This window comes from Indicator indicator, chromosome 15 (assembly GCF_027791375.1).
Source record: "Indicator indicator isolate 239-I01 chromosome 15, UM_Iind_1.1, whole genome shotgun sequence".
Lineage (NCBI taxonomy): Eukaryota > Metazoa > Chordata > Aves > Piciformes > Indicatoridae > Indicator > Indicator indicator.
In genome coordinates, this window is record NC_072024.1 from 7716884 (window position 1) to 7744584 (window position 27701).

The 27701-nt window shown below is 40.7% G+C and overlaps 1 protein-coding gene across 3 annotated transcripts in view; it reads left to right on the forward strand.

Annotated features, from left to right (window-relative positions):
* Positions 1 to 27701, forward strand: part of MAGI1 (membrane associated guanylate kinase, WW and PDZ domain containing 1) — a 351151-nt gene that overhangs the window by 164319 nt on the left and 159131 nt on the right. For all 3 annotated transcript variants that reach the window (XM_054387388.1, XM_054387391.1, XM_054387390.1), the window contains exon 2: positions 12155 to 12271. In XM_054387388.1, the coding sequence (XP_054243363.1) occupies positions 12155 to 12271 (117 nt within the window). The remainder of the gene's footprint in view (positions 1 to 12154; positions 12272 to 27701) is intronic.

Here is a 27701-nt window from a genome sequence, read left to right on the forward strand (position 1 = left end):
TCCTTTGGTGGGACACTAGTGTGCATGATCCAGTTGTACCAGAGAATGGACTGTCAGTTGGCATGTGCTTTGTACAAAACTTAATCAGATACACTATGATATTTAGCTGGTTTCTCAAAAAAAAAAAAAAGAACATTTTCTATCTGATAGAGATACTTATGAGGGCAATAAGTAATTAAAAAAGCAGCAGCAAAATTCTAGTGTTCTAACAATGTCTGTATTTGGGGTGTGTTTATGGCCTGACAATCTCAGGTTCTCAGCATTAGATTTTATGTATTCAGTACCTCTGGAAATCAGGCTGTTAATATTGACATATGCCTGGGAGCCAGTGAAGGCAGAGCAAAAAAACTATAAAGCTGTGATTAGTATTCAGAGGTGACCTGGCTGGGCAATGGGAGTTTGTCCCTCCAGCAATCAGGGACGAACAAGAATGAAACTTAGCTTGACTGCTGAAGGAGTTTGAGGTCAAGCTTAAGAAAAGCACCAAAACCCACTACCCATGGTTCAATTACAGAGAATAACAAGCAAAAAAGTCAAAGCATGAGGATAGCTACTCATCTATGCCAGTACTGGGTAATTCTGTCACTTTCCCCCCTGTTTTTCTGGAACAATCATGTGCTGCAGGGAATGGGATTTGTATTTTGCAAATATTTTCCTGGTGGTGTTGTAGAAAATGAGTTTGCTGGCATATTGTTATGTGGGGCTTGTTCTGCTAAAGCATTGTAATGCCGTCTGTTTCTCAAGCTGATTTGGCTTTTACAGCTCAAATATTATATCCTACTTTTAGAACATATGGTAACTCCTTTCAGGAGACATACAGAGATATGCATCTGATTTCCAGAAACGGGTCATTGCCTTTGAGTGAAAGACTGCAAGTGCTTTTCATCCTGATTTTTCTTGTTCTTACTCTTCTGTTGAAACTTCTTTCACCCTCTGCCGTGCTTCTACTGCCTGCTGTAAGCCATCCCTGCTTCCCTGAAAAGGAAAGGCTCACAGGCAGCTGGGGTTTGGAGCAAAGGAACGGAAACAACGGTCCCTTTTCCGGGTTGCTTCATGCAACGTGGTTTTGCGGAGTAGTTGTCAGTGGCAAATGCTATTATGTGGCTACCACGCAGACTGTGCTTTCCTGATAGAGTATGACCAGAAGATTGTTTTGCTCACGTAGCCCAGTCTGTGTTCGTTGATGGGAAGGCTTAGTGCAGACGAGGCATGAGCCAGTCTGATTCTTTCAGAGCACTCATGGAAAGAGGCTACAGCCGATGCTACTCTCTTACAATGATTTCATTCTGCGTTCACTTCCGATGTGGAGGAGGTTTTTCCTTTCTTATTTTTTCTTTCTTTCTTTTTTTTTTTTTTGTTTTTTTAAAGCCTACGTGGCAACATCAACGATTCTTGATGAGTAATGGCCACTTTATACTCCTTACTGCTCTTTCTTACTGGGACATGTGGTGTGAAAAGCCCCCAAACAGCAATGTCTTTGTGTGCAGGACAAAATGCTTTGCTTGGAGGAACGTCTTCGCTTCCCTAAGTTCATCTCTGGGTCTGGCTTTCTGTGGAGTTTTACAGAGCTTTTCTCTGTTGGTTTGAGGTCACCACCAAGAGGAAGCATTTATGGACATGACTTTAATGTTGCAGCTTGTTTGTCAGCCAGTTAACTTAAGCCTCTGGTTCAACACTAATCTGGCCACAGAACTGTCTAAAGTACTTGAAGTGATGCTAATCCAGATTTCATTGAAAACAAGTCTAAAGGATACTGTGTTACGTTGTTCTTTGCACACCTATCTCCCAGAGCATTCCTCTGGAAGCCTTACAGTGTGTGTGGTTACTATTCAGTATTATGGTTTATCTTGGAGATTTTTCATTTTAGTAGGAATATGTTATGTACTTGTGATCCCAGCAAGTCCCTTCTCTCACCTTGGCTCGCTTTGCTCTCTGTTGTTATTCCCAGGGACCACCTGAGTTTCTGGGCTCTCTCTGCTTGTCATGTGTCTGTGCATCCTTCAGCGTGAAAAAGAAAAAACAAAAAGCTGAGGCAAGAACAGTGAGCTTGCAGCATTTCTTGAAAATAGCATGAGGGAAGAAAAGAGGACTCCTGTGAGCCAACAGCAGACTAGTAGTTAATCTCCAGCTTTTAGTTAGTTGGGTTCATGATTAACTATGCTGTAAGCAAAAAGCACCCTGTCTGGCTCTACATCTGCCAGCACCCATATGGATGCAATAAAGCCATAAAGCTCTGTCCCTGATCAGTTCAAATGTGTTGTGGAGGTATCTGTAGCCAACACTCATTAATACTGCTAACCTTCCTTTTTCCTCTTCTATTCACCATAGACTCTTGTTGCTTGAGCTGCAGTTTTGATCTACCTACATTTTTTACTTCACATGTATCAGATTTTCCCTCCTTCTAGACTTTCCTGGGGCAGGTACAATTGCCACTTTCTCTGGGGAAATGTCACCCTTTATTCAGTGGCATGGTGATTTAAGAAGAGAGGAACAGAAAGTGTCATCATATTCGTCCTCATGCCTTTACTGTAAGGTTGGACCCCTTGGCATGAAAGCATGCAGCAAAGCTGTGACAAAGATCAACAGAATCAAGTCTTTTTCCTCATGTGTACACAGCATTAGCAACCCCTAGCAATTTTTGTCACCCACCAACACTGTCCTGCTCAGACATAGGAGGAATCCAGGTGTGTAGATGTAGTTAGCAATGCTCTTAAAAAAAAATCCAGCTCAAACCTTGGTATTTTGAGAAACACAATAATAGAACAGTTTCTTCTTGAGGTAGAAAGACCTGATTTCTACCATCATTCATGCAGTAGCTCACAGATGGTTGGACTATGCCTATCTAGGCTTTCCTTTGACTCCTCTCAAAAATAGAGGCTGACTTGGCAAATGTTTTAATATAGTAGTGGCTTAAAGCTTCAGGTTGTATTTGCTTGCCACAAGTCTCTTACTTTATCCATTTTTTCTCTTGTTCCATGAGAGCAATGTCAATGTTACCCAGACTTCTAGGTCATCCTGCTGTCAAACTTTATCTAGGATGTGACAGTAATCTACAGCTTTCCTGCAGGCACCATCCATGACAGACCATGCTTAACCCTGCTGGGATGAAGTTGTGGCTGCGTGGCCACCTCCTCTCCCAGGTCAGGGTTGTCCTGGGCTGCAAAGATGTCAGAGGATGAAGGAAGGTTTCTTCTCCAGGAGTTGGGAGAAATTCAAGGCTGCAACTTGAGGGTACCAGAGCCTGAAAAGGCCAAAGGGGGATAAAGTCTGGGCATTCTGCAGCATTTGCTGGTATTACTGATCTGAATTCCACTACAGGCAACAGAAGTGCATTTGTCACAAGCACTCAAAATTTTCAGGCCTGGCATATAACTGATAATATTTTTGCTTCTTGACCCCCAAGCTTGAACTCTGTGGGGTTTTTTGGTACTTCTCAGCTGAAGGACTATTTGTTTAAATTTACATTAGAAATATGAATCACTGTAAATGCACAGAAATTAAGGTGGAGCACCCTGCTGAATACAGTAGATTAGGTGCTCGTAGAATAGTTTCACTGGGGATTTATGATCTGCTAAGTGTGTTTCTGTAGCAGCCAATGCAGAATTACCACTTCAGTGCTGGTTTGTTCACCCATGCAGATTGAGACTGATATCAAAAGGTGGTGTGCCAGAAAATCTCTTGCCTGCCCCTGATTTGAACATGACCTGAAAGTTTTGAGTGAATACATCTCCTCCAGATTCACAACTTACACCTAAAATAATATTTTAAGAAGTTTTGCTAGTAATAAAGTACCCAGTGTTATTCGTTCTCCAGACACGAATTACTAGCTGCACTGAAGTGCTCTCTGCTGATTCAGCAGCTAGGCTGCTGCTGAAGTCTTAACCATGCTCCATCAAAGTTGCATTTTATTGCTGTGTAGGTAGTTCAACCTGGAACTTTGTGCAATTCTTTATAGCAAACCCCTTCAGTTTATCATAATTTCCTTCCACTGGAAAGGTTTTGCAAGGGCTGTAGCTTTGTTGTTCTGAGCAGGTCTCAAAGTGGAAAAATTGGAAAGTATTTTATGTTTTATTTCAGGAAGGTAGGAAAAGGATGGGCAGTCATTTTGCTTTGGCTGTGGTATGGATTTGTTGGGAATGTCTAGGCTCTGATCTGAGCAGTTCATCTATCTGGAGTTTGGCTGTAGCAGGCTGGTATGAATTAAAATAACACACTGATTGGGACTGGGTGTAGTATTTCTAACAAAGACAGTTTGTACCCTCAGACCAGTAGTTTTTGTCAACAGCGACTGTCAAATGGGTATGGAAGCAATCACTGACAATAGCAGATGTAGCTATTGAAGCATCTATAAGGAACATTCAAACATCTGGACTTTATGGGACTAGTTTGTACCCAGCAATGAAAGTTCATTGGTGTTTTTTGTTTGCTTGTTTTTAATAGAGGACAAAAGAGAAGAAAATGGAATTGGAATCAAATCGGGTATCTGCTGAGCCATGTTAATTGTTGAGCTGAACTCCCATGGCAGTGCTTAAATATCTTTTTAGCACACTGAGCCATGAAAGGGTTTTAAGTTTTTTTTTAAGGTTTTGTAAGGAAAACATCACAGCAGTTAATTTACCAACATGTTGTGGGTTTACAAGGTGCCTTCATTTCGTGGGTGGCTGGAAGATAGAACATGTTTAGATTGTAGCAAATTTAAGAAGCCAAATGAACACTTAAAGCTTTTTAAACTGGCTGGGTTTGCTTTGTGATCTTATCTGAACTCAGGCCAACCTTGATGAATGTTTTCTCTTTCACTATATGTTCTTGCATCTTTGACCTCACAAGAGACATGAAATAACAAATGTGGGTACTGCACTTTATTTACTTATTTACTTAGTAGTTAAAATAAGAAAGCAAACAAAACCATAATGTGTTTCACCTCTTTTCCCCAGCACCCCCTTGACAAATGGCTGTTGGAACAGTGTTAAACTGTGACCTTAAAGCCACAGGCGTAATGAAACTGTGATCTGGCAGATGTGACAGACTCATCTTACATAAATCACTCTCTTTTGTCACTGCTGGCATATGGCCAATGAATCTTCTAATTATTGAATGGCTTTTATAGCCCCATTATTTATAATCACTTTTGGACAGCAGCTGGAAGACAAGGATGGGACAGAATGAAATGATATAGCACAAACTGTTATCATTTGTGTAACAACTGCTGGGATTAGGAATATTGGATGGTGTGGTTACCAATGCAGTCTTGTCAAACAATAAAAATTCACTCAGCCTTCATTTTGTCTTCTAAGATGGGCTGTTATCTACTGGACCTTGGCATGCAAACTCTTATATTAATTGATCCAGAAATAGAATATGAATCTCTCCAGACATTAACAAAATATATGTGAGTCTCAGGGCAACCTTTGTGCCAGGACTTGAGGAAAATCCATTGCAGGCATCAGTAAGAGACAGTGGGGATGCCTTGGCTTGCTGTATGGAAAAGTTTTGACAAAAGGCTTCTGCTTCCATATCTACACCCCACTTTAGTAAGATTGAATAGTTATCTTCAGTTATTTTATTAATATTTTAGCATGTATTAAAAAAAAAAACAAACTAGGTTTTTTGTTTGTTGGTTTGTTTGGTTTTTGTGGGGGTTTTTTAAGGGAGATGATGGCTTATAACCAGCTTAATTTTATACATTATAATTAAGGCAATCTGTTTTGACTCTGGTTATAGATGAGTTTGTGTTGAGTCCTGTCCACTGAGTAGAGCAGCAGCCTTGGAGAAAGGATCATAACTGAAATCACCCAGTCTGTAAGGCCGGTCAACTGAAATTGCAAGTCCACTTGCAATATTAGAAAATGTGACATGCAGGTTCTCTGCTCATGCCTCTGAATTAGGGGGTTTGGGAGATTTTTGTTGTGTTGGGGTTTTTGGTTGGTTTTGTTTGTTTGCTTGTGTGTTTGGCTTGGGTTTTGTTTGTTTTGCTGGGTTTTTTTCCTTTCTTATTTGCAGTTCTACATTTTGTGGAGCAGAAATAAAACTCTGCCAACCATGATAAGTTATTAATGTTTGTTAAATACCTTCAGATAGAGATCTTCAGATGAAAGACAGTATGTTATAATCAGGGGTTTATACTGCAAATCCAGCATGTGCAATCTTTGTGCCTTTGAAAAACTGAATCCTTCCCTCTTGATGTAGACATCAGGGCGTTGAGAGAGAGTCGTAATCCAGATGACTCTATTGCACTTTTATCCCTTTAGTAAGGCCTTTAACCTTTCATTGCTTCATGGCCCTGTTGTTTTGAAATGGTCTTTGTCTGCCCACAGAGAATCCCTCTGCTAAAGATGCCTTTAAACAGAGATCCTGACAAGAGAAGGGGGATTCTGCTGCGATTCAGGAATGGAAAATGGATTTTTCCACTTCAGATGCTATCAGTCACTGTGAATGTAACAATTGGTAGCTTTCCCAAAGAAGGATAAAGCAAAAATATATACTAGTGTAAACCTGCTTATAGGAGTGTAATATAGGTCAGAGACCACTGTGTCCCAGGCTTGACCCTGACCCAGCTTTGCACAAGCATCTGTAGTCTCTGTCAGAGTATAGCTATTTATCAGGATTATCTGTGACCATCTCAAAACATAAATGGGATAAAACAGCTGCAGTAATGAATATAAACATAAACCATAAAATCATAGTTTCCAAATACATAAAACATGAATTCAAAATGTTTCTTCAGAATATACATATTGCACAGTTCTGGCATAGACTACCTACCAGCTGGCAGGAAGGTACTGTGAGCCCTGCAATGTTCTCTCAAATTTTTGCTTGCAGAAGGGAAGAAAAAACCAAAAGGCATTTATGCAATTGACTTCCTTAGTGGAAGCCTGTGTGTCAGTAAGCCAAGATGCATTCAGCCCCCCAGGTCTGCACTGCTGCTCACCAGTGGTAGTGCTCTTGGAGAGATGGATGTTCTCACGCAGAAAAGATAGCATTGGATGATTTTGTATTCATCATTCATCCCTGCAGAAATTGGGAATTGCAGCAATAAACATCAGAGCATCATTCAAAGTATAGTTTCTCCAGTGACTTGAATATTAGGTAACTGTTGGAGGACAAATGTGTGACAGAGAATTGTGGGTTTGAAAGAAGTGTATTTGGAAACAGTCAATATTTTTCATTAATCCTGGAGACCTCAAGGTTACATATTTATCTACCCAAAATTGACAAGCACAGTTTATTGTTTCTCAGAGAAGGGTATGTCAGTAATTTACTGATTTAGTTAGTTAGGTTTTTTTCCTGTGAGAGTTGTTTTGGTGCCCTGTTGGGGTTTGGTTTTGCTACAAAAACGTCGTTATGATGTCATGGTGTGGGAGGACAACTGATGTACTCTAAAATGCAGTATAGTAAGTGGGGGATGATTGAGTAAGCCAGGCATTCAGTGAGTTTTGTTTCATTCAAAGATGAAGTTTCAGCTAAGATGAAAACATCTCAGCTGTGGGGAGAGAAGCAGTGGACAGCTGATTCTCTGTATCTTCACATAGAGAAAGGTATTGGTTTCATTCAGTCAGGAAAAAGGAGGAATGAAACTCTTGCAAAACCAACCAATATTTGGGTGTATTTTTGCTTACAAAACTTTAAAATATGATTTTTGTGTGAGTTTAGTAGGGAAGAATGACTTTTCTTTTTTTCTTTTTTTCTTTTTTTCTTTTTTTCTTTTTTTCTTTTTTTCTTTTTTTCTTTTTTTCTTTTTTTCTTTTTTTCTTTTTTCTTTTTTTCTTTTTTCTTTTTTTCTTTTTTCTTTTTTCTTTTTTCTTTTTTCTTTTTTTCTTTTTTCTTTTTTTCTTTTTCTTTTCTTTTTTCTTTTTTCTTTTTTCTTTTTTCTTTTTTCCTTTTTTTCTTTTTTCTTTTTTCTTTTTTCTTGTTTTCTTTTTTCTTGTTTTCTTGTTTTCTTTTTTCTTTTTTTCTTTTTTCTTTTTTCTTTTTTTAATTTTTTCTTTTTTTTCTTTTTTTTCTTTCTTTTTTCTTTTTTCTTTTTTCTTTTTTTCTTTTTTCTTTTCTTTTCCATTTTTATAATGTTTGAATTCCTAGAGCTAGATATATCAGCCTAATTTTTATTACAGAAATAGCAAGCTGATTTTTCTGTGTGCATATAGATGTGTTTCCAGCATACCCTGGCCAGCAGGAAGAGCTGAGTGCTGACTCTTAAAACCTGTATCCTCTGTTCTGGAGATCACTGTTTCAGGATTGCATCTTTTTTTCTTCCACTATGATCACTGTAGGATCTCTTTGCATCCTTTTAGCAGAGGGAAAAAAAAAAAAAAAAAAAAGAAAGGATCTCAGAAGAGTAAAGGGAAGATCCAATTGCCTTGAGAACAGAAGAGTATTTTGACAGATAGTAATATCCATCTAGTCAGCTCATGTCTAAGGAAACCAGTGCCAGATGTTTTCTGGAATTAGACTTAAAAAATGGAGGACTTTTACATAAAATCAGGTGGTTCTGGGCACCTGCCCTTGCACCCAGGCTGGTGGTGGTTGAATATGGGCAAAAGCCATCTGAAGGTGAGAGTTTTCAGAGGGAGAGTGCACAAATGGGTTACCTCTGAGATCAGTCTGAATTCTAGTGATATAATTTGCACACAGAAGGTTGCTGAAATGTCAGTGGCATATCTTTTATGTTCTCAGGGGTCACAACTGCATACATTTCAAGCTTGAAAAGAATTTGCCAGCGTTTGTAAGTTTGGGTCTAGCACTAGAATTTACTAAATAATGCAATATCAGGTATGTGCCTCCTCAGTTCTCAGGAGATTTTTGGAAAATATAATCAGAGTGTAGTGAAATACTTGTGTTCCCTGAAAGAGTTATGAGGCACTGGAATAAGTTGTCCAGGGTGATGGAGTCACCAGCCCTGGAGATATTTAAAAGATGTATAGATGTGGTGCTGAGGGACATGGTTTACCAATGACTTGGTATGACTGGGTTAGTGGTTGGACTTAATAATCTGAAAGGTCTCCTCCCATCAAAACGATTTTATGATTTTGAATGGTAATGTGTCCAACATGTTCCAGGATGGATCCTTTTGGCAGCTTTCTACATGGAGTTGGCTCCTATGTGAACTCATTTCCTTCTTCTGCATGGGGTGAGCCTGCTTTTGTCCACAGCTGTCATCTCAGTGGCTGTTGAGCTGAGGCTGTCAGGTCTGCATGAATCCTTTATTTCTGTCAAGGATTTTCTGTAATGTAGCAACAAAAAAGTAACTTAGCAAGCATTTTGGGAGCTTTATGGTTTGTTTGGTTTTTCCTTTTTTTTTTTTTTTTTTTTTTTTTTTTTTTTTTTTTTTTTTCTCCTCATTTAAAATACTTTTAGCAGCAATAAGCATCACTGTGAGCTCCCTGAGAGGACAATCATGAGTGTAAGTGTTGCTATAGCCTCTCTTTTTGCAACTGCCATCTTGGCTAGTGCATCAGTCACTCCACTGGGAAATCCCAACTCCTGCATAATCCAAATAACCAAACTTTCCAGCGGGGGCTGTAATAGACTGAGATGCTAGATGGAATGGGCACAGAGGGAAGCTAAAAGCAAATATCATCAGTAAATTGCATATTTTCTGTGGTCAAACAAGCCCTAGCTCAGCAGAGCTTTTTCACCTCTAGACATTATTGTGACATAAATCACTGAATCATGAATCATGCAGTACTTCAGGAGAGAGCCTTTTTCATCTGATACATGCAGTTCAGAGCATTAATTTCTTCACTGTAATAAACTCTTGCATTGTGTCCAAACTGCTTGTCATATCTGTTCTTTTTGCTATGAGAAACCACCACATCTTACTATCTCTTCTGCAAAGAAAAATATGGACTGTTTAGTAAAAAGATAAAGAAATGCTTTATTATTTCAGCAGATGCTCTTTTTGTGTGTGTCCAGTCTTATGCTGGAGTAGAATGATGTGGTATGAAATCAAATGTCTGAAGTTTGGAAGGTCAGCTCTGATACTGGAAAACTGTAGCCCACAGGTCTACCAAGCCCTCCAAGTTCCTCCTGTGTGGGAAACCATTTTTATAGTGTAATAACTAGAGACAATTTGTTAGAAAATGGGTTGATAATCTGAATGTGCTTGTGGAGTGAGGAGTGTTGCTGGGGTAACTCAGGAAAGTCTGCTGAGCCAGTTTTATCTGCCTTAATTTCAGCTTTGTTGTTTGAGCCATTTGAGCATGAGCATCTTCGTCTAAAAATTCTCCTTCTTTTAGTAGCTGAGCCTGCTGGCTAAGCCTTCCTGTCTTCAGTATGAAATGTAATGGGGAAAAAAAAAAAATCACCAAAACAACACCCAAAATCTGTCTGAAGAACCTAAATGCAAATAACCTATTTGGTTTTTTAGAATTTTTCATGGTCTTTTAGATTAGGGTTTTAGTTTTGGTTTTAAGCTAAGATTTCTGTTAAAACATTGCAAGACTGCACTAGCAGGTAGGCTGTTCCTGCCCAGAGTCATTTAATGATCTTCACCCTTGTTTTCATTTGTCTGGTACTGCTGCTGCCTCCCAGCCCCACTGTCCAACTGCACTCCATTGCAGTATTATTATTCTTAATTTGTTCTGCAGTGGTTCCTAGAGGCTCCAGCCAGGAAGCTACACTGTGATGCTGTGTTCAGTGTCAACAAGTGTTGAGATGATCTCTGCATTACATATTCAGAGCCCAAAATGTCATAATACAAATTATCAAAGACATAGACACAGCTGCAGTGGTTCAGCCCAAGGTCCATGTAGCCCAGCATTCTGCCTCCAGCTGTGACCATAAATAAGGTGCCTAGCAAAGGAAAGCAAAAAAAGCAAGGTATTTAATATTCCCCTCCTCCTCTTCCCATCTCTCTCAGCCACAAGCATCAGCTCAAGGGATTTCCTACACCCTCTTTTACAACCCCAATTTTCTGTCTTCCAAGTACTTTTCCAGTCTTCCCTTGAAGGTCCTCAGTAAGCTTCTTTCACCCACAATGCTCTCCAGCAAGGAGATCAGCTGCATGCTCTGTGAACTGTTGCCACTGTTGTGTGGTTTTGAACCAAGCTCCCATTAGCTTTCAGTGGTGTCTTCCTGTCCTTGTGTTGGGAGAGGCAGGGAGCAGCCAGTCCCCAGCTGCCCTCTGGGCATGGTGGAGACTGAAGTCAGCAACAGGCAGCCTGCTCTCATAGTCCTTGTATGGCAACTGCACCAGATTTGGATTGTCTTGGTTGAATTTCTCTGAACTTTTTCCAGTGTGGGTTTTGTTGTTTTCTTTTTTTCTTTTCTTTTTAGAACAGAAGAGTTTCTATCCCTATTCTCTGTATGTGCTTGTGGGATTGTTTTTGCTCTATGGTCAGATTAATGTCAATATTGTTCCAGACTTGGAAATATTTCATTGCTGGGAAACGACTTCATTAAGTTGCTCCAGTTCTGTGTTCTGCTACAAGAAAGCATTTGGTGTCCAGCAGCTAGCAGTGTTCATTAGCAATGAGGTTTCTTTTCCTGTGTTTGTTTGGGGTGTGTTTTATGTTTTGCTTTGTTTGTTTTGTCTTCAACTTATTTATCTTTATTTTCATGCAATTCTGAAAGTGTTCAAAACTGAGTGGGGAAATAAGTAGATTTAAGTGAAAAGTTTTGAATATTATTCTGTTGTTTTCTTAAGGACTCTAGGTGCTCTTAACTCCTTCAATTAATTCTTTTCTAACTCCTGCTGTGTGCTGGGGTAGATACCAGTGTAGTGCATAGCACTTGTCTGATTTTGTGCCATATTCAGCTGTATTAGTACCTCCAAGGGGAGCAGTGTTTGCCTTCTGTCTCTCTGCCCAGCTTACTCTGCAGTGAGTTGCAAAAGTAATGGTTTACCTTTATTATTTTTCTTCTTTTTCCCATCATCGTCTTTCTCCGTTTGCTCAGACAAATAAGTGATAAAAGGGAATGATGATCTGTTTAACACCACAGGAAGAAAGATGCATTATGAGACAAGAGAGACCTCTTGTTTACAGCGAGTTATTTTTGGTAATTAGCCATTTGTAGAGGAAGATGAGCCTCCGCTCGTAAAGTCAGCGTGCCATAATTTAGGGGACTCTGAATGGAAGTCTAACATTTGCTTGAATTGGATATGTTAATTGTGTGCATTTAGAAATAAATAAGTGCTTGGTTTTTTTTCTCTTTGCAGGAAGCAGACTGAACAAAGACCTGAGACATTATCTCAACCAGAGGTTTCAGAAGGGATCGCCGGATCACGATCTGCAGCAGACTATTAGAGATAACCTCTATCGCCATGCTGTGCCTTGTAAGTAACAAAGTGGTGGACTACATGCAGTAGAATTTCATTTTTTTTTTTTTTTTGGTTGAGTCAGTCTTCACTTGGTGGTGTGCATGGCTCCAAGGGAGACTTGATTTTCATCTTGGGCAGGCTTCCATGTGTGATAGAGCGCAGCTAGGGTGAAAAAACAGCTTATCCTTGAACTCTGCTTTTTAGATGACCTTTTTGGAAGTTTGTGGTTTGAGGCAAGCCTGTTGATGCTCATTGTGAAGAAAGACTCCTGGAAAAAAAAAGCAGCCATAAAAATAGTACTTGCCTTAGAAATAGTCTTCATTAATATCATTAAGGTGAAAGTTCTTTTATTTGTTCAAACTTTAGGAATAAAAAGCCTGCTTTTATTTTTATTTCCTTAGCAGGATTTTATGCCTGATGCTTATTGAACTTTGTGGCTGGGTGCCCTTGTAGCAGGCAACTGCCACTTTTTGGAAGGTCATCCTTGATTGAAGTAGGAGATATGCAGCAAGAGTTAGTAGAACTGGGAAAGGAATGCTCTTTTGCACTCAAAAAACCCACCAGGAGAAAAACTGAGAACTTTAGAGAGTGGTAGTCTTTAGAAGTTCAGAATCTTTACCCAAAATCAGAATGTCCTTGGCATTTTGGGAAAATGTATAAAGAATGGAGAATGATACTATTTCATTCCATCTCTGTTCGGTATCCTCCAGCTGCCAGGACAGACTCTCCTAAAGAAAAAGTTTTCCTGCTTAAACTGTGGGAATAGTGGTGTGCCTTTCAGATCAGGCTGGGATCAAAACAAGTAAAATCTCAGTTACAGCATACTGAGATGAGCAGCAAACTATTTTGAAGTTTCCTCTCTCAGCATGAGTCAGAGGTTCTTTTTCCTGGTAAACATATAAACGTTGAATAATGATGTTGCCAACAAATATCACATAACAGTACGCAGAGTAATAGCCACTTTCAGTCTAAGTGTTGCATGCAGGAGAACTCTGTAGGGCCACAGTTAAGATTGTGTGGTAACACTGACAAATGTTGATTCTAAAAATGGCAGATGCTGTATATCAGCTCTGAGTTTATTCTCATTTTATTGGAGGAAAGCGTGGATCGAATTATGTTTAAAGTGCTGTGCGTGGACATAAGGAATAAATATGGATTATTATTTTCTGTTGAACACTTCCATTTTCCATTTTGTCAGCGTAAAATATGATTAGTTTTCAATCATCGGACTTGCCAGGCTGCGGGTTTTGGAAGCATGTTGTGGAAAGTGCCTTCAAGGAGAGCATGGGCATGGTTAGGTAGAGAAGCTGCAATGTTGTGAAGCTAATGTCCTCCTGCCTATGTGTTGCATTCCCATTTCTAAAGCAGCAAATAAAGCAAATGAGCGCAAGTTCCGTGGCAGCATTTTGTGCGTTTCCAAGGTTACATTTTGAAATATTTTCTGTCGATTCTTGTCTCTGATTTATGGAGTTTGATGGTGAGCTAAACTGCTTGGACTCTCTAAAGACTTTTGATTTAAAATTAAGAGCAGTGAAAGGGATTCCTGCCTTTTAGAAATAGCTGGGGGGAGATATGGGTTGTCTGTGTATTAAGAAGGCAAGTACTTACGTTCCATTTATGAAACGAGGGGAAAATTTGAGAAGTGGAGTTAGTTATTGTGTGTCTCCATAGTTTCAGAGTTGTAAAGCAATTTGTTTTTTCTTTATGTAGTGTGGGGGTGGTATTAGCAGTAGCTTTGAAGAATGATGCTAATATTCATGTATGAATTTGAATGAGACTGGTGGATGCACAGTGGGTTGGGATGCTTTACATGTCTGGAGATTAATCTAGCTCTACACTCATATTTTTATTCCTTGGTACACGTGACCAGTAAATCCAGAGCCCTGGACCAATCTCTAGCACTAATGGATTATGAAGTCTTGTATTTTGAAAATGGAATTCCCTGCTGATTATGTGGTAAACACGAACAAGAACACAAGGTCACTTGGACTGAGCATGCTTGGCCTGACAGCTGCTTTTTGTTGCGCTCCTGTAAGGGCTAAATGAAGCGATAATTAGTAAATGCAAAATGGAGAAAGGCAATGTTAACCAGTTCTTCCCCAGAAATTCCAGTAAGAATCCCACGTGGTTCAGCTCTGATTAATTTGGTACAGGCAGTGAGAAAACCCAAACGGCTTCTGTTTCCCACATAGCCACGTGCTGGTTGTGTGCTTGGCTGACTCAGGAACTAAGTGAAGAATTTGCTATAGCTGGTGTGGAAGATAGAGGTCAAGCACAGGGTAGGAAAGATCCAGAAAGTTTGCCTTGACCTCCTTGTTTCACATGATAATGGCATACTGCTTGAGTATCATTCAGATTTTTACTTCAGGAGTTTGGTAAAGAATTTGCTTTATTTTCTGGTGAACAGTCAAGGGTAAGAGAATGGGATGATGTCAGCTCCCAAAGGGCGTATGAGCATTGCCTAAATGGCTGACACAGGGATGGTCTTCTGAGAGGTTAGAACACTTCATCCCTAAACATGGGAGCTTTCATAAAGAAACGAGACTGAAGTGGATCCAAAAAATGAAGCATTATTGAAAGAAGTAGATGAACCACACAGTAATCTTTGCAAGCTGAAGTCTTCTGCTCCTCAGTGTCCTCTGCCCCTCCAGCATTCTTTCTTGGAGTTTTCATACCCTCAGCTCCCTGCTTCCAATTGAACTGATTTTTTTTGTTTGGTTTGGTTTTGTTTTGCAAAGATCTGTAGTAAACAACAGCTGTGACGAGCTACCAGGTGGCCTTCACGTTTGGTGGTTGTGCTACTGTGAGCATTCTGCTATTACTGTCACACCAAACCCACAGGTTTATTTACAGACCCAAAGCATTCTCCTCTGGAATTTACAGCTTCAGCATCCTAACCTAGGACTAAGCTGGAGTAAGGAAGAGAGGCAGGAACATGTTACTTGTGTATTTGGATGACGTCTATGTGCTAATGAAGCAATGCATATATTTCAGCTGAACCAACTGTGTGTTATTTGCTTTATCCCTGATGCTCTCATTTCACTGCTAACTTCATTCATGTGCTGGGTCAGAGACACTTTTTTTAGAGTACTTTTGTCTTCTGCTTAAGAAAAATCAGCACCTTAAACTTGAGCAAAGTCATTCTCCTTGTGTTCAGGTAAATAACTATTCTCATTCCTAGCATGTAGGATCCACTGTCAAAACTAGAAAAAACCTCTCAAATACATCACCCAGATTAGAAAGGTGTTGCCTCGGTCTCAAGCTATCCCCTTGACCTTGTTTTATTTTAAAGCACCACATTTTTCCTGTTTTCTGATGTGCCTAATGAATATCACCAGAAATAATGCTCTATTTGTGGGCTAGTTAATGGCTCCATTGAGCTTGGAGTAGTGTGTGAATTGACAACAATTTCATGATTACTGATTGGCCACCACTGCAGCAGAAGCGCTTTGACTGATGCAGAGACTTTGCCCACAGCTTATTTCTAGTGCAGATTTCACCTACTCAAGCTCAATTTTGCCAGCATAAGACTTTAAAGAGCAAAAGGCCAGGTTTCCCAACTGGATGGGGTGTCTTGCTGAGGCACCATTTAGTGTGTCTGAGTCTGCCTGTGCTGACAGAAGCTGATGTGTCTTGCATTACATCTGGTTTGGGGAAAGGCTGAGAGTCCGTCACGCATGTGATATTGACATCCTGGCTTTAGGTTTCACAGGGTTGATTCTAGGAGCAGAACTCTCCCGAACTGGACTGGTGCATGTGAAAATTTCCTTAATGGAAAATGTGATTAGTTGGACATATATGTAAGAATATATCCATCCAATGGGTGTTTCCAAGTAGCCTTACCTTGGGATGTCTGTGCCATAGTGTTAATTGAGAAAGATACCTGATGGTAACTTACTTTACTGTTATAGTGCAGCAGTGTGTCTAAACCACTGAACAGACAGGATCATCTTCCTCATTCTGGAATGGTGGTAGAGGGCATCTGTTTAAAATAAACAAGCAGTACTGGCCATTTGTCCTAGTTGCTTATTCTCAACAACCTGACAGCAGTTTTCACAGTGTACCAAGAAGAATGAGATAGATGATATTATTTCCATAAAAGCTTGTCTCAGCATGTGTGTTTCTTTCCTTGGAGCAGTTTTACTTGGTTCTCCACTTGTTTGAGTCCTGTATTATATGCAGAGGCAGCTACGGTGGGTCTGGCATCCACACCTTTACTTGCTAAAACAGTGTGTCTGGTGCAGCTGTGTCTGAAGTAGCACATCAGTGGTTCTCTCCAAATTCATGAATATTCTGCATTTGTCTTATTTTGGTACTGTGCAATTCCATTCTCTGACAGGCTGTAGACCTATGAAGCAAAACTCTGGAAAATGCAATGTCTCTTTGATGAAGGATGAAACAAGGACAGTGTAATGGCTAAGCTAGAGTTAAGTCTTAGATGTCAGCCTAGATGTTCAGTGGCAATATTGTTTTTTCTTCTTCATTTTTTCCCCAAAATTGGCTTTTAAAACCTCACAAAGTCATCATTCAACAGTTGATTCACTTTCCCAAATCAAGTACATGCCCTGGGATTAATTGACCGGAGACTTTAGGAGTAGAGATTTACCACTTTGATTTCTGCTGTCTGTTCTCCCACCTCCTAGAGTCTGATCTGTTCCTGTGTCTTCAATTACAGAACAGTAGCTCCAACTTTTGTGGTTAGCCTTCTAGAGGAGTGTGGAGCAGAATGGAAAGAAATGGATAAAAATCAATATCATCATAAGTGTCAAGTGATCTGTAGGGAGGCTTAGAAAAAGACAGTGACACTTTGGCACCTGGCTGGTCTGAGCTCTCTCACAGTTCTGTGGGAAATTTGAGGTTAAGTTTCTTTATTCCAGGCAATCTTCTGGTGCAGAGGAAAAGTCTCCTTTCTAAGGAAAACCAATAATACTGAACAAGGGAACTTCAGCTTTTATAGGACAAACTTTAGTGTGGATGTAGAAGAACACATTGAACTTCATCTGGATTAAATGTCTTCATGGATAATTGAACTACCAAAGGGTAGTTCAGTTGCTCCAAGAGTCGGATGAGCTGCTACATGCATAACCACCATCATCTGCAGCTAATGGAGGACTAGAGAGACTAAATGGGCTGTGGTGTGATGAAACTGCTGTCAAACTTGGAGACTTAGGTGATTTCCCTGGGTAGCTTTTCAAGTTCTGTAGCACTGGGTTCTCCATAAGTAATTCTCAACTTCAGAATGGACTGATAGAAGGGATATGCCGAGCAGCTCACAAAGTTCTTTTCTCTATAATATTGAGTATAATAGTGCTAGGAGAAATTGCTGAAGTGAAGCAGAAAGACCTTTATGTTACAAATGCATGTGTTTTCACGTGTGAGGATATTTGAGTCACAATTTTGAAGTTATTTTTAGTTATTAATTTTTATTAAGGATAAACAGAATCACTGACAGTGCACATTATTTTTCTTCACGGGCAATAAATCATCAGTTTATGTACACAAACGTTCTTTGAATTCTCAAAAGCTTTCCAGATTTGCAGCTGTATTTATTACCTGTTGTTGTTCCCTTCCTAGAGGTGTAATTCTGCTTTTGTAATGAGGAAAAAAAAGTTGCAGGGTCCATGAAATATTCATTTGGAAGCCCACACTGATAAGGTGATGAAAAGCAGACTGGTCTTTTTTTGAACACACAAAAACAATTAATTGTTTTATGAGATTTATGTTAGTAAAAGGTTTTAAATATTTCTAAAATAGTGTCCTTATCACTAGGGTGCAACATACAGGTACCAGCAGTATGTAAAGATAATTTTTCTCAAGAATATTTGCTTGTGAGTTAATCTAACTCTGAAGAATATGAGGCATATTTTCCATGCCAGCTAATGTACACACATTTAGTTTTTCCTGTATTTTCAGCAGGGACTGGCTCCTGAGTATAACCAGTGGGTATAGAAAAATCCTTGTAGCTGTGTTCCAGGGAATGCAGAATTGCAGCACAGTCTCCTGCAGTTTTCAAGGATATAATTATTTCACGTGTTAGTGAACCAGATGTGTTTTCACTTTTGAGAGGGGCAAAACTTCTGTATTTTGCCAGTATTTCTGTAGTTTAGTTCCTTTCCATAGACAGTCATTTCTGTTTAATCAGAAGACTTCAGACCTTTTTTTCCATCTGGCCTGTCCTTTCAGATCAATAGTGCATTTTGTGGCAGTGGAACTATTGGGCTGATTTTTTTGGTGCTTTTGTTTGTTTGTTTTGTTTTACATTTGGAAATAAAAGCACTTATGATAGCAAATATTGCTCCATCTGCTTACCCATTTGTGAGCAATAGCTTCTTTGCATTTCACTGTACACCCAGTTGAAATTGCATGAGGCACCAGAGAGCAGTACAAAGCAGAAGAGCTCAGCCTTATGGGCTCTCCCATGCCACTTGCCAAAGGAGATTTGGGTAAGTAGTGTGGGAAGAGATTACAAGGCTAGTGTTCTTTGTTTTCTTTGTTGGTCCCCAGTGTACTTAATTTGGTTTTTTTTTCACTGCCTTTGCTTTGCACTCCAGCGAAGCATCTGCGAGTGGGTATTTAGGTAGCGCAAACGGTGTCTGTGTGTACACTCCAAAACATCAAGGTTCCTAAGGTGGTGAGTCTTTGGAAATGCAAAATAAATCAGAACTGGGAGCAGGTACTGCTGTTGGGATGTTGAAGAAGTGGAGATGAATTACCCCACGTGGTTTACTTCAAAACTGGCTCTGTCCTGCCGTAGTTTCTCATCTGATATCCCAGGGTCCTGATTAGATCTTTTGCAATGGCTGCAGTGTCCCAGCTTTTGATTTCATAGAGGCAGTCTGATTTCTTTTCAACTACCAACATGGATCTATTCAAGGTTTATGGTGTATTGATTATGCTACTTGCCAAGAGATTGAGTGTTCCAGGCCAAAGGAACAGTTTTAAATGAGAGAAAGTTAAATGTGCAGCAGTTCTTTAACCTGTTCTTCCACTTACATTTGCATTTTGATTCACATTTGTTATTTCATGATTAACTCCCTCTAGAAAGTGTCCATTGCTCTGTATTGGTACGTTTGTGGTTTTAAAGGTGCAAAAGTCCCATGATTCTGCCATCAAAGATACCAGGACTTGAAAGAGGACACTTGAAAATTCTATTTATATGTTTTTCTGGTCTAGTGTGCTACCTACAATGTAGTGTGAGAAAACCAGTGGCATTGCAGAGGAGGAAATGCCTGAGTGATTCCCAGATGCATATACTGCTGTGGTGACAGCCTCCGAGGCCAGGAGGACAATAGCATATGCAGGGTCCTGATGGTTTGATGGGGATGCAGACTTGCTACATTTCATTTTCAAACAATTATCCTTATTTTAACATTGCCATGCTTCTTCATAGAAAGTGTGCTGTATTTGTCCTCTAAATCCTTTCTCTCTTTATTTCAGCACAGAGGAGATTAGCCGTGTAATCATTTATAAAGCTGTTTAGATTCTGCTAGCTGGTTTTCTTTGGGGAGAGCCATACCCTGTACCTTTACTAGGAATAACTCTTCACTGATTTTTCTTTCCCACCATCACCCTCAGTGAATAATAAAGTAGAAAAAAATAGAATAAATATTTCCAGTTCTGCCCATATTGAAGGAGAAATAATTCTTTCCTATTAGTCATAACAGTCTAGATGTATCCTTTTTTTAAAATGTCCTCTTGGATAATTTGAGCTTTGAGTTATGAAGTCAAGATTCCTGGGCCATTGCCAGAACAGATTTGTTTAAGGGGGACACTAGTTCCCTGAATTCCTTTTAAAGGGCTTTATAATGTCCCAGGCTGCTCTTAATTAGTGATTTAAGAGGGAATACATCTGTTTCACTGAGGATTGTGAAAATTATTATTTAAATGGAAATCTTTAATAAATGGCTCTTTGAAAGCCCAATATATCTTCAAAATGAGATGTGTATTGCAGAGTAATCAGGTGGTTAGTAATCTAGCAATTTAACTTGCAGGGTCTTTTTGGAGCTAAAGATGGAGAAAACCATTAAAGACCCTCGGAAGCATCATCTGCCATTGAATTATATTTCATACTGCCTGCCTTTTCCTTTAAACTCCAGGTTTAACATTTCATTTGCCAGGGAGGGAAAAAAGAGTGAACAAATATTGAAGTTGGTCTATAGGAAGAAGCAGTATTGCTTCATTTTTATCTTAGATCATCATGGCAACTCTCATACTGCCACTGCAGGATGGATTTTTCTATCAGATTTAAAACCTGTCATATGCTAAAGAATGTTCAGGTAATCTTTGCTTTATTAGGGAATTTGAACTGATGAATCTCAGAATTTGAGGGGTTGGGACAGGTGACAGGGGAAGGAGGAACTCCAAATTAAAAAGCTGCTGTTTTTAGCAAACTCTTCCTTGAACATGTGAGGAGATGGATATTTATAAACTCAGCATTGCCGTCTCCTACTGTTCACAGGTCTTGAATTAGTAATCAAAACCTTAGAATGTTTTGACTCTTTAAATTTACCTGTTAGTTTCTGAGCCCTTTGTGCCATCTTAATTAATATTTTTCTGGAATATTTGTCTTTCTTGGTGTGGTGGTGTGTTCAGAGAGGGCTAACAGATGAGAGCTGAAAATGTTATTTGAATAATTAGGTTATTTTCAGCTCTTCTAAATCCAGGTATGTAAGTTCTTGAGAAAAGCAGAAAGTATTGGAAGACACGCAAGGGAGTTGAGCCATGATTAGGGGACTTGAGCATCTCCCCTATGAAGAGAGGCTGAGATCCCTGGGGCTGTTTAGTCTCGAGAAGAGAAGACTGAGAGGGGATCTGATCAATGTCTATAAATATCTGAGGAGTGGGTGTCAAGTGGAGAGGGCCAGGCTCTTTTGGGTGGTTCACAGTGATAAGACAAGGAACAATGGGTTCAAACTAGAACATAGAAGATTTCACCTCAACATGAGGAGAAACTTCTTTACAGTGAGGGTGACAGAGCCCTGGAACAGGCTCCCCAGGGGGGTTGTGGAGTCTCCTTCTCTTTCAAAACCCACCTGGATGCATTCCTGTGCAGACTATCCTAAGTGATCCTGCTCTGCCAGGGGGGTTGGACCTGATGATCTCTTGAGGTCCCTTCCAACCTCTGATATACTGTGATACTATGAAAAGCCTGCAGGCAGTGCAGAAGTGGGAAGGTTGGTCTCAACAATGGTACAGAGGTAGACTCAGTTCTTACAGTAATGTAAACATCCTGTAATATTCTTTAAAAAAATTCCCATTTTTGCATGTCTGTAATTTTAAATAGATATTTTGTTGTCTCACTTGGCCCTCTGCAATCCCTTACAAAACACCCAGAAGGAAACAGCTGATGAGATGGATAGTGCTGCTCCTGTGTAACTAACCACACTGGAGAATCACACTGACAGACATTCCGTAAATTGCCCACATTATAGAACATTGATGATACCATTAAAATGGTAAATTTAATATTACAGTACTATTAGATTTCTCCCTCATTAACTCTGATCTGATAAACAGCCTCCGGTGTATTTTGAAGGTAATAGTCACCTTACAACCACTACTGCTCCTCTCTGTCTGGCATTTCAAGCTCCTATAGACTTCTTCTGTATTCTAACCTGTATTTACATCTTTTTTTTTCTTTGAGCTTGTGCTTGCAAGTGGACCCTTACCCTGACAGCCCTGGGCATGCAATTAACACTCCACTGTAAGAATAAAGTCATCCTTAAGTCTTTTCCTGAGATTTAGGACAAAATTGGGTTTGGAGACTAATACGAATCCAATATTTAGGCAAGCACCAGACGTGCAGGCATCCAGAGGTGTTTTAGTACTGGGCACTTTGTAAGGGTTTTGGCACAAAGTGGTGCTGGTAGCAGTGGTCATGTTCTTGGCTTTTGCAAGCAGGTGTCAGAGCAGCCTTTGCAAAATCTTGCTGGAGATTCTAGTGGTGAAGAGGGCACCAAGTGGGTGCTGTGGCAGGGGCTATTTTGGGTGCTGGGCACAGCCCTACCAGGCAGAGCAGCCCTCCTGCAGCATGCCTGGGAGCTGGAAAAGCTGAAGAAACTTTTTTTTCAGCTGTGTCTGTCCAGCAGAGACAGCTTCCACTCACCAATGTTAATCCTGAAGCAGATAAACCATGAGCTGCAGCTAAACAAAGTAACCTTAGCTCCTTTCGACTGGCAGAGAGGCTTCTGCGGAGGTATCACTTGCCTCCTTGTTTTCCTAAGTGAGTCATGGTTTAGTTAGAGCTCTGTCTCCCGGAGGAGGTGGTTGTTATACATCACCTATCACAATGTAAAAGTGCAAAGCGACGCTGAAATGCTGACCCTTAATCTGAAGTGCACCATCTGTGTTTTATTTCCACAACTTGCTGAGTTTACAGTTACTTGAATTCACAGTTTGTTCCCCATTTGCTGTTCCCACATGGTAAGTGAACTGGATCCAAAATGTACTGATGAAAGATGGAGAAGTTTGTCCCTACCTACAAGAGTGCTCTATCTCACACTTCTACCTTGTGAGTTAAATCCCAGCTGTTAAACCTTGTCTCAAAATGGCCTTCTTTCATGGTGAGAAGTTGGGGTTATCATAAGGACAAAGAGTCCTTTCCTCATCCTGAAGTGATTTATGTTTTGTTGTTGACTTTCTGCTCAAGAAAATGTAGAGATTTCTCTCACATGTGACAAAGTATTTGCTTTACTGTTCCTCTATATTCGTGTGGATGCTTAATTGGTGGTGCTTGACCTTGGAGCACCACTTTTGTTTGGTATTTTTTGTTAGTAGGAGCCAAAATGTTTGATGCTCGAACAAGGCTGGGTATAATATAGTGAAGGGAGCTGTAATTACAATTGTAACAGTTTTCGTGGCACAACTTTTGAATTACTCTGATTTTAGAATGGACAAAAAGCTCAGAAACAGGTTGAGTTTCCTTTTTTCTCTTCAGTTTCTATTTTTTTTTCCAACCGACAGCAGCCATTTTCTTAAGACATAACTAACTGTAAAAAAAGATATAAAATTTAAACATGTTGTATTTCAAAAGCAAGCCATCAAAATGCTGAAGGCTGTATAAACTTAAATACCTTCTTTGGCTTTTGCTGTAGACCACACAAGCTCTGAGAAATTGATTACTCTGGTGCTTGAAGGGGCTTTCATGATACAGAAACAGAGGTTTGCATTGAATTTCTTTGTGTGGGGGACTGGTTTTTTTTTTTTTTTTTTTTTTTTGTGGAAAGAGAAGAAGCCTTTAAACCCCAGATTAAAAATAAGTCGTTTCATTGTTTCTTTTTCCCCTCTTCTAAGTCTTATGAAGGGAGTTTTCATAAATGATTGGGGAACAGCATCTCTGAAAAAGTCTGAAGTAAAATGCTCTATTTCTTTTTTTTTTTTTTTTTTAATAAAGAGGCTTTTTGTCTGGAATGTCCCATTTAGGTGCTGCTTCATTGAAGTATCAGCTGGTGAGAGAGTTTCAGTGTGGCTTGTGCAGACTTTTTTATCCTGCAGACATGAAGAGGAGGGGTGAGGAATTAAGAGTTACTTATTTTCATATTGCAGTCCTCAAATTTACTGTATCCAGTACTCTAGACCCATCATTATCAAAGACTTTGGACTTGCCATGGAGACTGAGCTGACTAGACGCGTACCCAAAACCCAACCCAAGACTTGAGCAGGCTGTTGTTGAATGATCAAGAAGGTGAATCTTCAGCAAAGAAGTTTTATCTTTTCATATTTAATGAAACACAAATAAGGGGCTAATACCTTGGGCCAGAGGGTGTTTTCATGGAAATATTTATGTCCTGTAAAGTGAAGCATGTTTTACATGTCTGTAATCAGACCATTCTCCTGTTCTTATGTGGCCACTTCTCTTATAAAGATAATATAAGGCTTGCTATCTCTCAGTGGCATTTTGCTCCCACCCAGTTCAAACCTTTCTGGGGATCAGGTACATCAGCAGGAGTGGTCACTGCATTTACACCATTGGGTTTGCTGGTGGAGCAGAGATGATGTTTTTTCCTTAGGTTGCTTGGCCCTGGCACACATGCTGTAAACTTGTGAGCTGTTGCCTGCATCCACATCTGTACTGAGCTGCTTCCTGAGTGATGGCTGCGAGCTGGTGTGGTTCAGAACATCAGCTTGTCGGAGCAGTAGTGGCAGGTGCTGTCCCTGCCTTGCCTGAGCCCCACAGCACCTTGTGCCCACCCCACCAGCACCTCCTGTGCGGTGCTGAGGATCCACACGTCCCTGCCTGCTTTGCATGAGCCCCAGCAAAGCAGCCGCTGAGCTGTGATGAGCAGATTTCCTTCCAAGGCTGGAGTCCCCTGGGATTTCAGTACTGCATCTAAGCAATCCTGTCCTGTGAGATAAGTGGAAAGCGTCCAAGACGGACACCTGCTGGCTCTGAAGCAGTCAAGTGTTCTTTCCAAAATATCTTTGGCCCTTGTTCTTGTTTACTTTTAAGAAGATACAGGCATGTGTTGGCTGTAAAAGAAAGGGAAAAAAATAATCATTGCTACTGTCACTGACATTCCCTGCAGATTTAAAAGGAAGATGAAAGTTGGTACTTTAAGAGAAACTCAAAAGCCCTTGGGACAGGCACAGCAATAACCAGAAAGATGCTCTGTATTCTGTCTGATTGTTTGCAAGAATGCATGCTGTATCTCCTACGGAGGGAGAGACAGTGCTAGAAATGCATATTTGCATAGTTCCTCCATTCTCGTGCCTTGCAAACTAGGACAATACCATTTTTCACTTCCCTGGGCAGATTCTCAAACAGCAGCTTGGTGATGGTGATAAAGAAATAAAAAGGGTGAGAGAGAAAGAGAGGGAGGGGAAAAATCTGCCTGGTGGTATTTCAGATCTCCAGAATACACAGGTGCTTTTAAATCCCTCTGGCCTACATATTTCACAGCCCCTAGGAATAGAGGAGTCGTGATGTAATGCTCTTTTCCTCACACTCCCAGCTTAAATACAGATGGAAATTGTTGTCATGTGTTAGAAATGTCACCAATAATATAAAAGGCAGGCTTCTGCATTCTCCCTTTTGCACTGTCAGCTGCTGCTGCCAGCTTATTCTTCCCTCTCAAACCTATTGTCATGTGGCAGAAACCCTGATGTAAGTAAGCCCTGTCCTCCCCCTGCTTATGATCCCTGCATTTTTTATTCCCCTCTGCTGCAGTGCTGAGGATCATTACATACCACGACTTAAAGACAAGACCTCACAAAGGAAGGATTAATCTTGTATTTGTGATTGAATTTCGAAGGACTCAGGCAAGTGAGAATGTTCTGTTGTATTCTCTTTTGTGTTGTTGTTCCTAGATGCGAGCGTAAGAATGGAAGAGCAGCAAATGTGCTCGGCTGGGTCTGTGTTTACGGAGGGAACCCGGCGGTTCCTCGGCTGCAGGTTGCGCGTGTAAGGCGAGAGTGGGAGAAAGGGGCGGCTGTGGGGCTGGGAAGGGAGCTGCGGAGTGAAGCTGCACAGCCTTAGCCCAGCCTGGGAGGACAGATGGCTAGTGCTGCTTTTTAATTCATCAAGCAGGCTTTACGTGAGGCCCGTTGGCGAGCGGGTGTGCTGCGAGAAGCAGGGTCAATGGGCACGAATAGGCTGAGATCAGGACCAGATGCCTGCTGAACAATGGGGCTTTTGAAAGAAATGCGGGAGGAAGCGTGGCGCTTGCTTTGTACAGCCTCCGCATTGCAGGTTGGAATGGGGCAGCTCCGATTTAATGAAGTGCATTCCTAAACGTGGTCGTCAGCCCGGGCTGGGAGACAAGGGGACATGTCAGAAGGGGGCTTGTGGGGCCGGCGTGGGGGTGGGGGGGAGCCATCCACTGATGGATTGCCCCGAACAATGCGGTCTTAGTGTTGGATGGGAAAAACCATCAATACATCCCTGTGCATATTAATGCGCTACAGCAGGTGTTGCTAAATGTCTGTCCCTGCATTGTTCTCCCGCGGCTCAGCCGAGGAGGGGGCAGGAAGGAGACCTCATGAGGGATGCACTCATCTGGGGTAGAAATGTAGCTGTTCCTCAGAGAGCCACGCATGCCGAAAGTAAGGCAGGAGGTGAGAATCGGCACAGTTCCGCTCTTGGGGTTGCAGCACGGGGCAAGGTACTAGCTGCTGAGAGCTTAACTGGGCAGCAGTCCCCTGTGCTAGCTCTGGCAAGCAATGAGGGGACAGGCTCAGAGAGGCAGGTCACATTTAAAGGCATCGTAGGGCCAGGAGAGTCCTTTTTTTTCTGCAAAAGATTCCCTAAACTAAGCAGATGTGAGTGCTTCAAAGTGAATCTCCTGAGAACAGGCTGGGTCGCCAGGGCAGAGGGCAAGGAAGAAGTAGACAGAAATGGTGTCTTAGTTGAAATTCAGCAGTGGGAGAGTTAAAAAGGGCATAATTTTTTCAGCTTCTCCAGAAATACATCAATTGTGAATGAATTGCAGAAGCTGCAAGTGAATTGCAATAAACAAGGTATATAACATAGAATCATAGAATTGGTTTATATGGAAAAGAGCTCTATGATCATCAAGTCCAACCATCAGCCTAAGACCACCATGGCCATTAGATCATGTACTGAAGCAGCGTGTCCATATGTACAAAACAAAAAAAAAAATATCTACCTCTGCATTTGTGTGCATGCAGCTGCACTGGCTGGATATACCTCTCCATAACTATAAGATAGTTTTCTATGTAACAGAAGTAACATCCCTGAATACTTACAACTATGTTAGCCAGTGTAATTCTGGAAGGCTTGTGGGGGGAGTATACATAGTCTGTCACTATTATATGTATTTCTTAATAAAAAGACACCTATTTAATTGCTGCTGTTGTGTTGTCTGCTCCCCTTGTGATTTGTGGCATGCTATACTGTATTTGTCAGCAGAATGAAAGGGGTCTTTGTTCCTTATTCATATTATGGCACACTGCATCTCAATGAAAATGGAATATTTGCCTTTAGAGCTAACTTAGCTGGTGATCTGTGCCCGCCGTTACACTGGGAGAAGAGTTCATGGTTTTTCCAGGAGTTTCAGGGGAATTTGCAGGCAAAGCTTCTCGTATTTTATTTATTTTTATGTATCATTGTGTTAATGGTCATAAAGAGTGACCAGCTTCATTCACCCACAGGACAGGTAAAGCCCAGCCAGTGGCTGCAGCAGCTTTGCATGTTGTGGCTCCTTTCCATGTGTTCCTGGTCTGTGGATGAACGACCAAGTCGACCATGAAGTCCTTGAACACCTCTGATCATGTACCGCTGTGTAGAAAAATAAGCCAAGAGTCTGTAATTTGGACAAGCTTGTCCATAGGTTATGCAAGACCACAAGTTAGTGAAGGCAGTTACTGAGCAACCAGTTCTGTGTGACTATTTGGGTGCCAGTGGCACATGTAGGGGGCTTTCCAGCCAGTATGCTGGTTGCTGGAGTAGGTTACACTATCATCTAACATCGACAGTGTTACCAGTTGC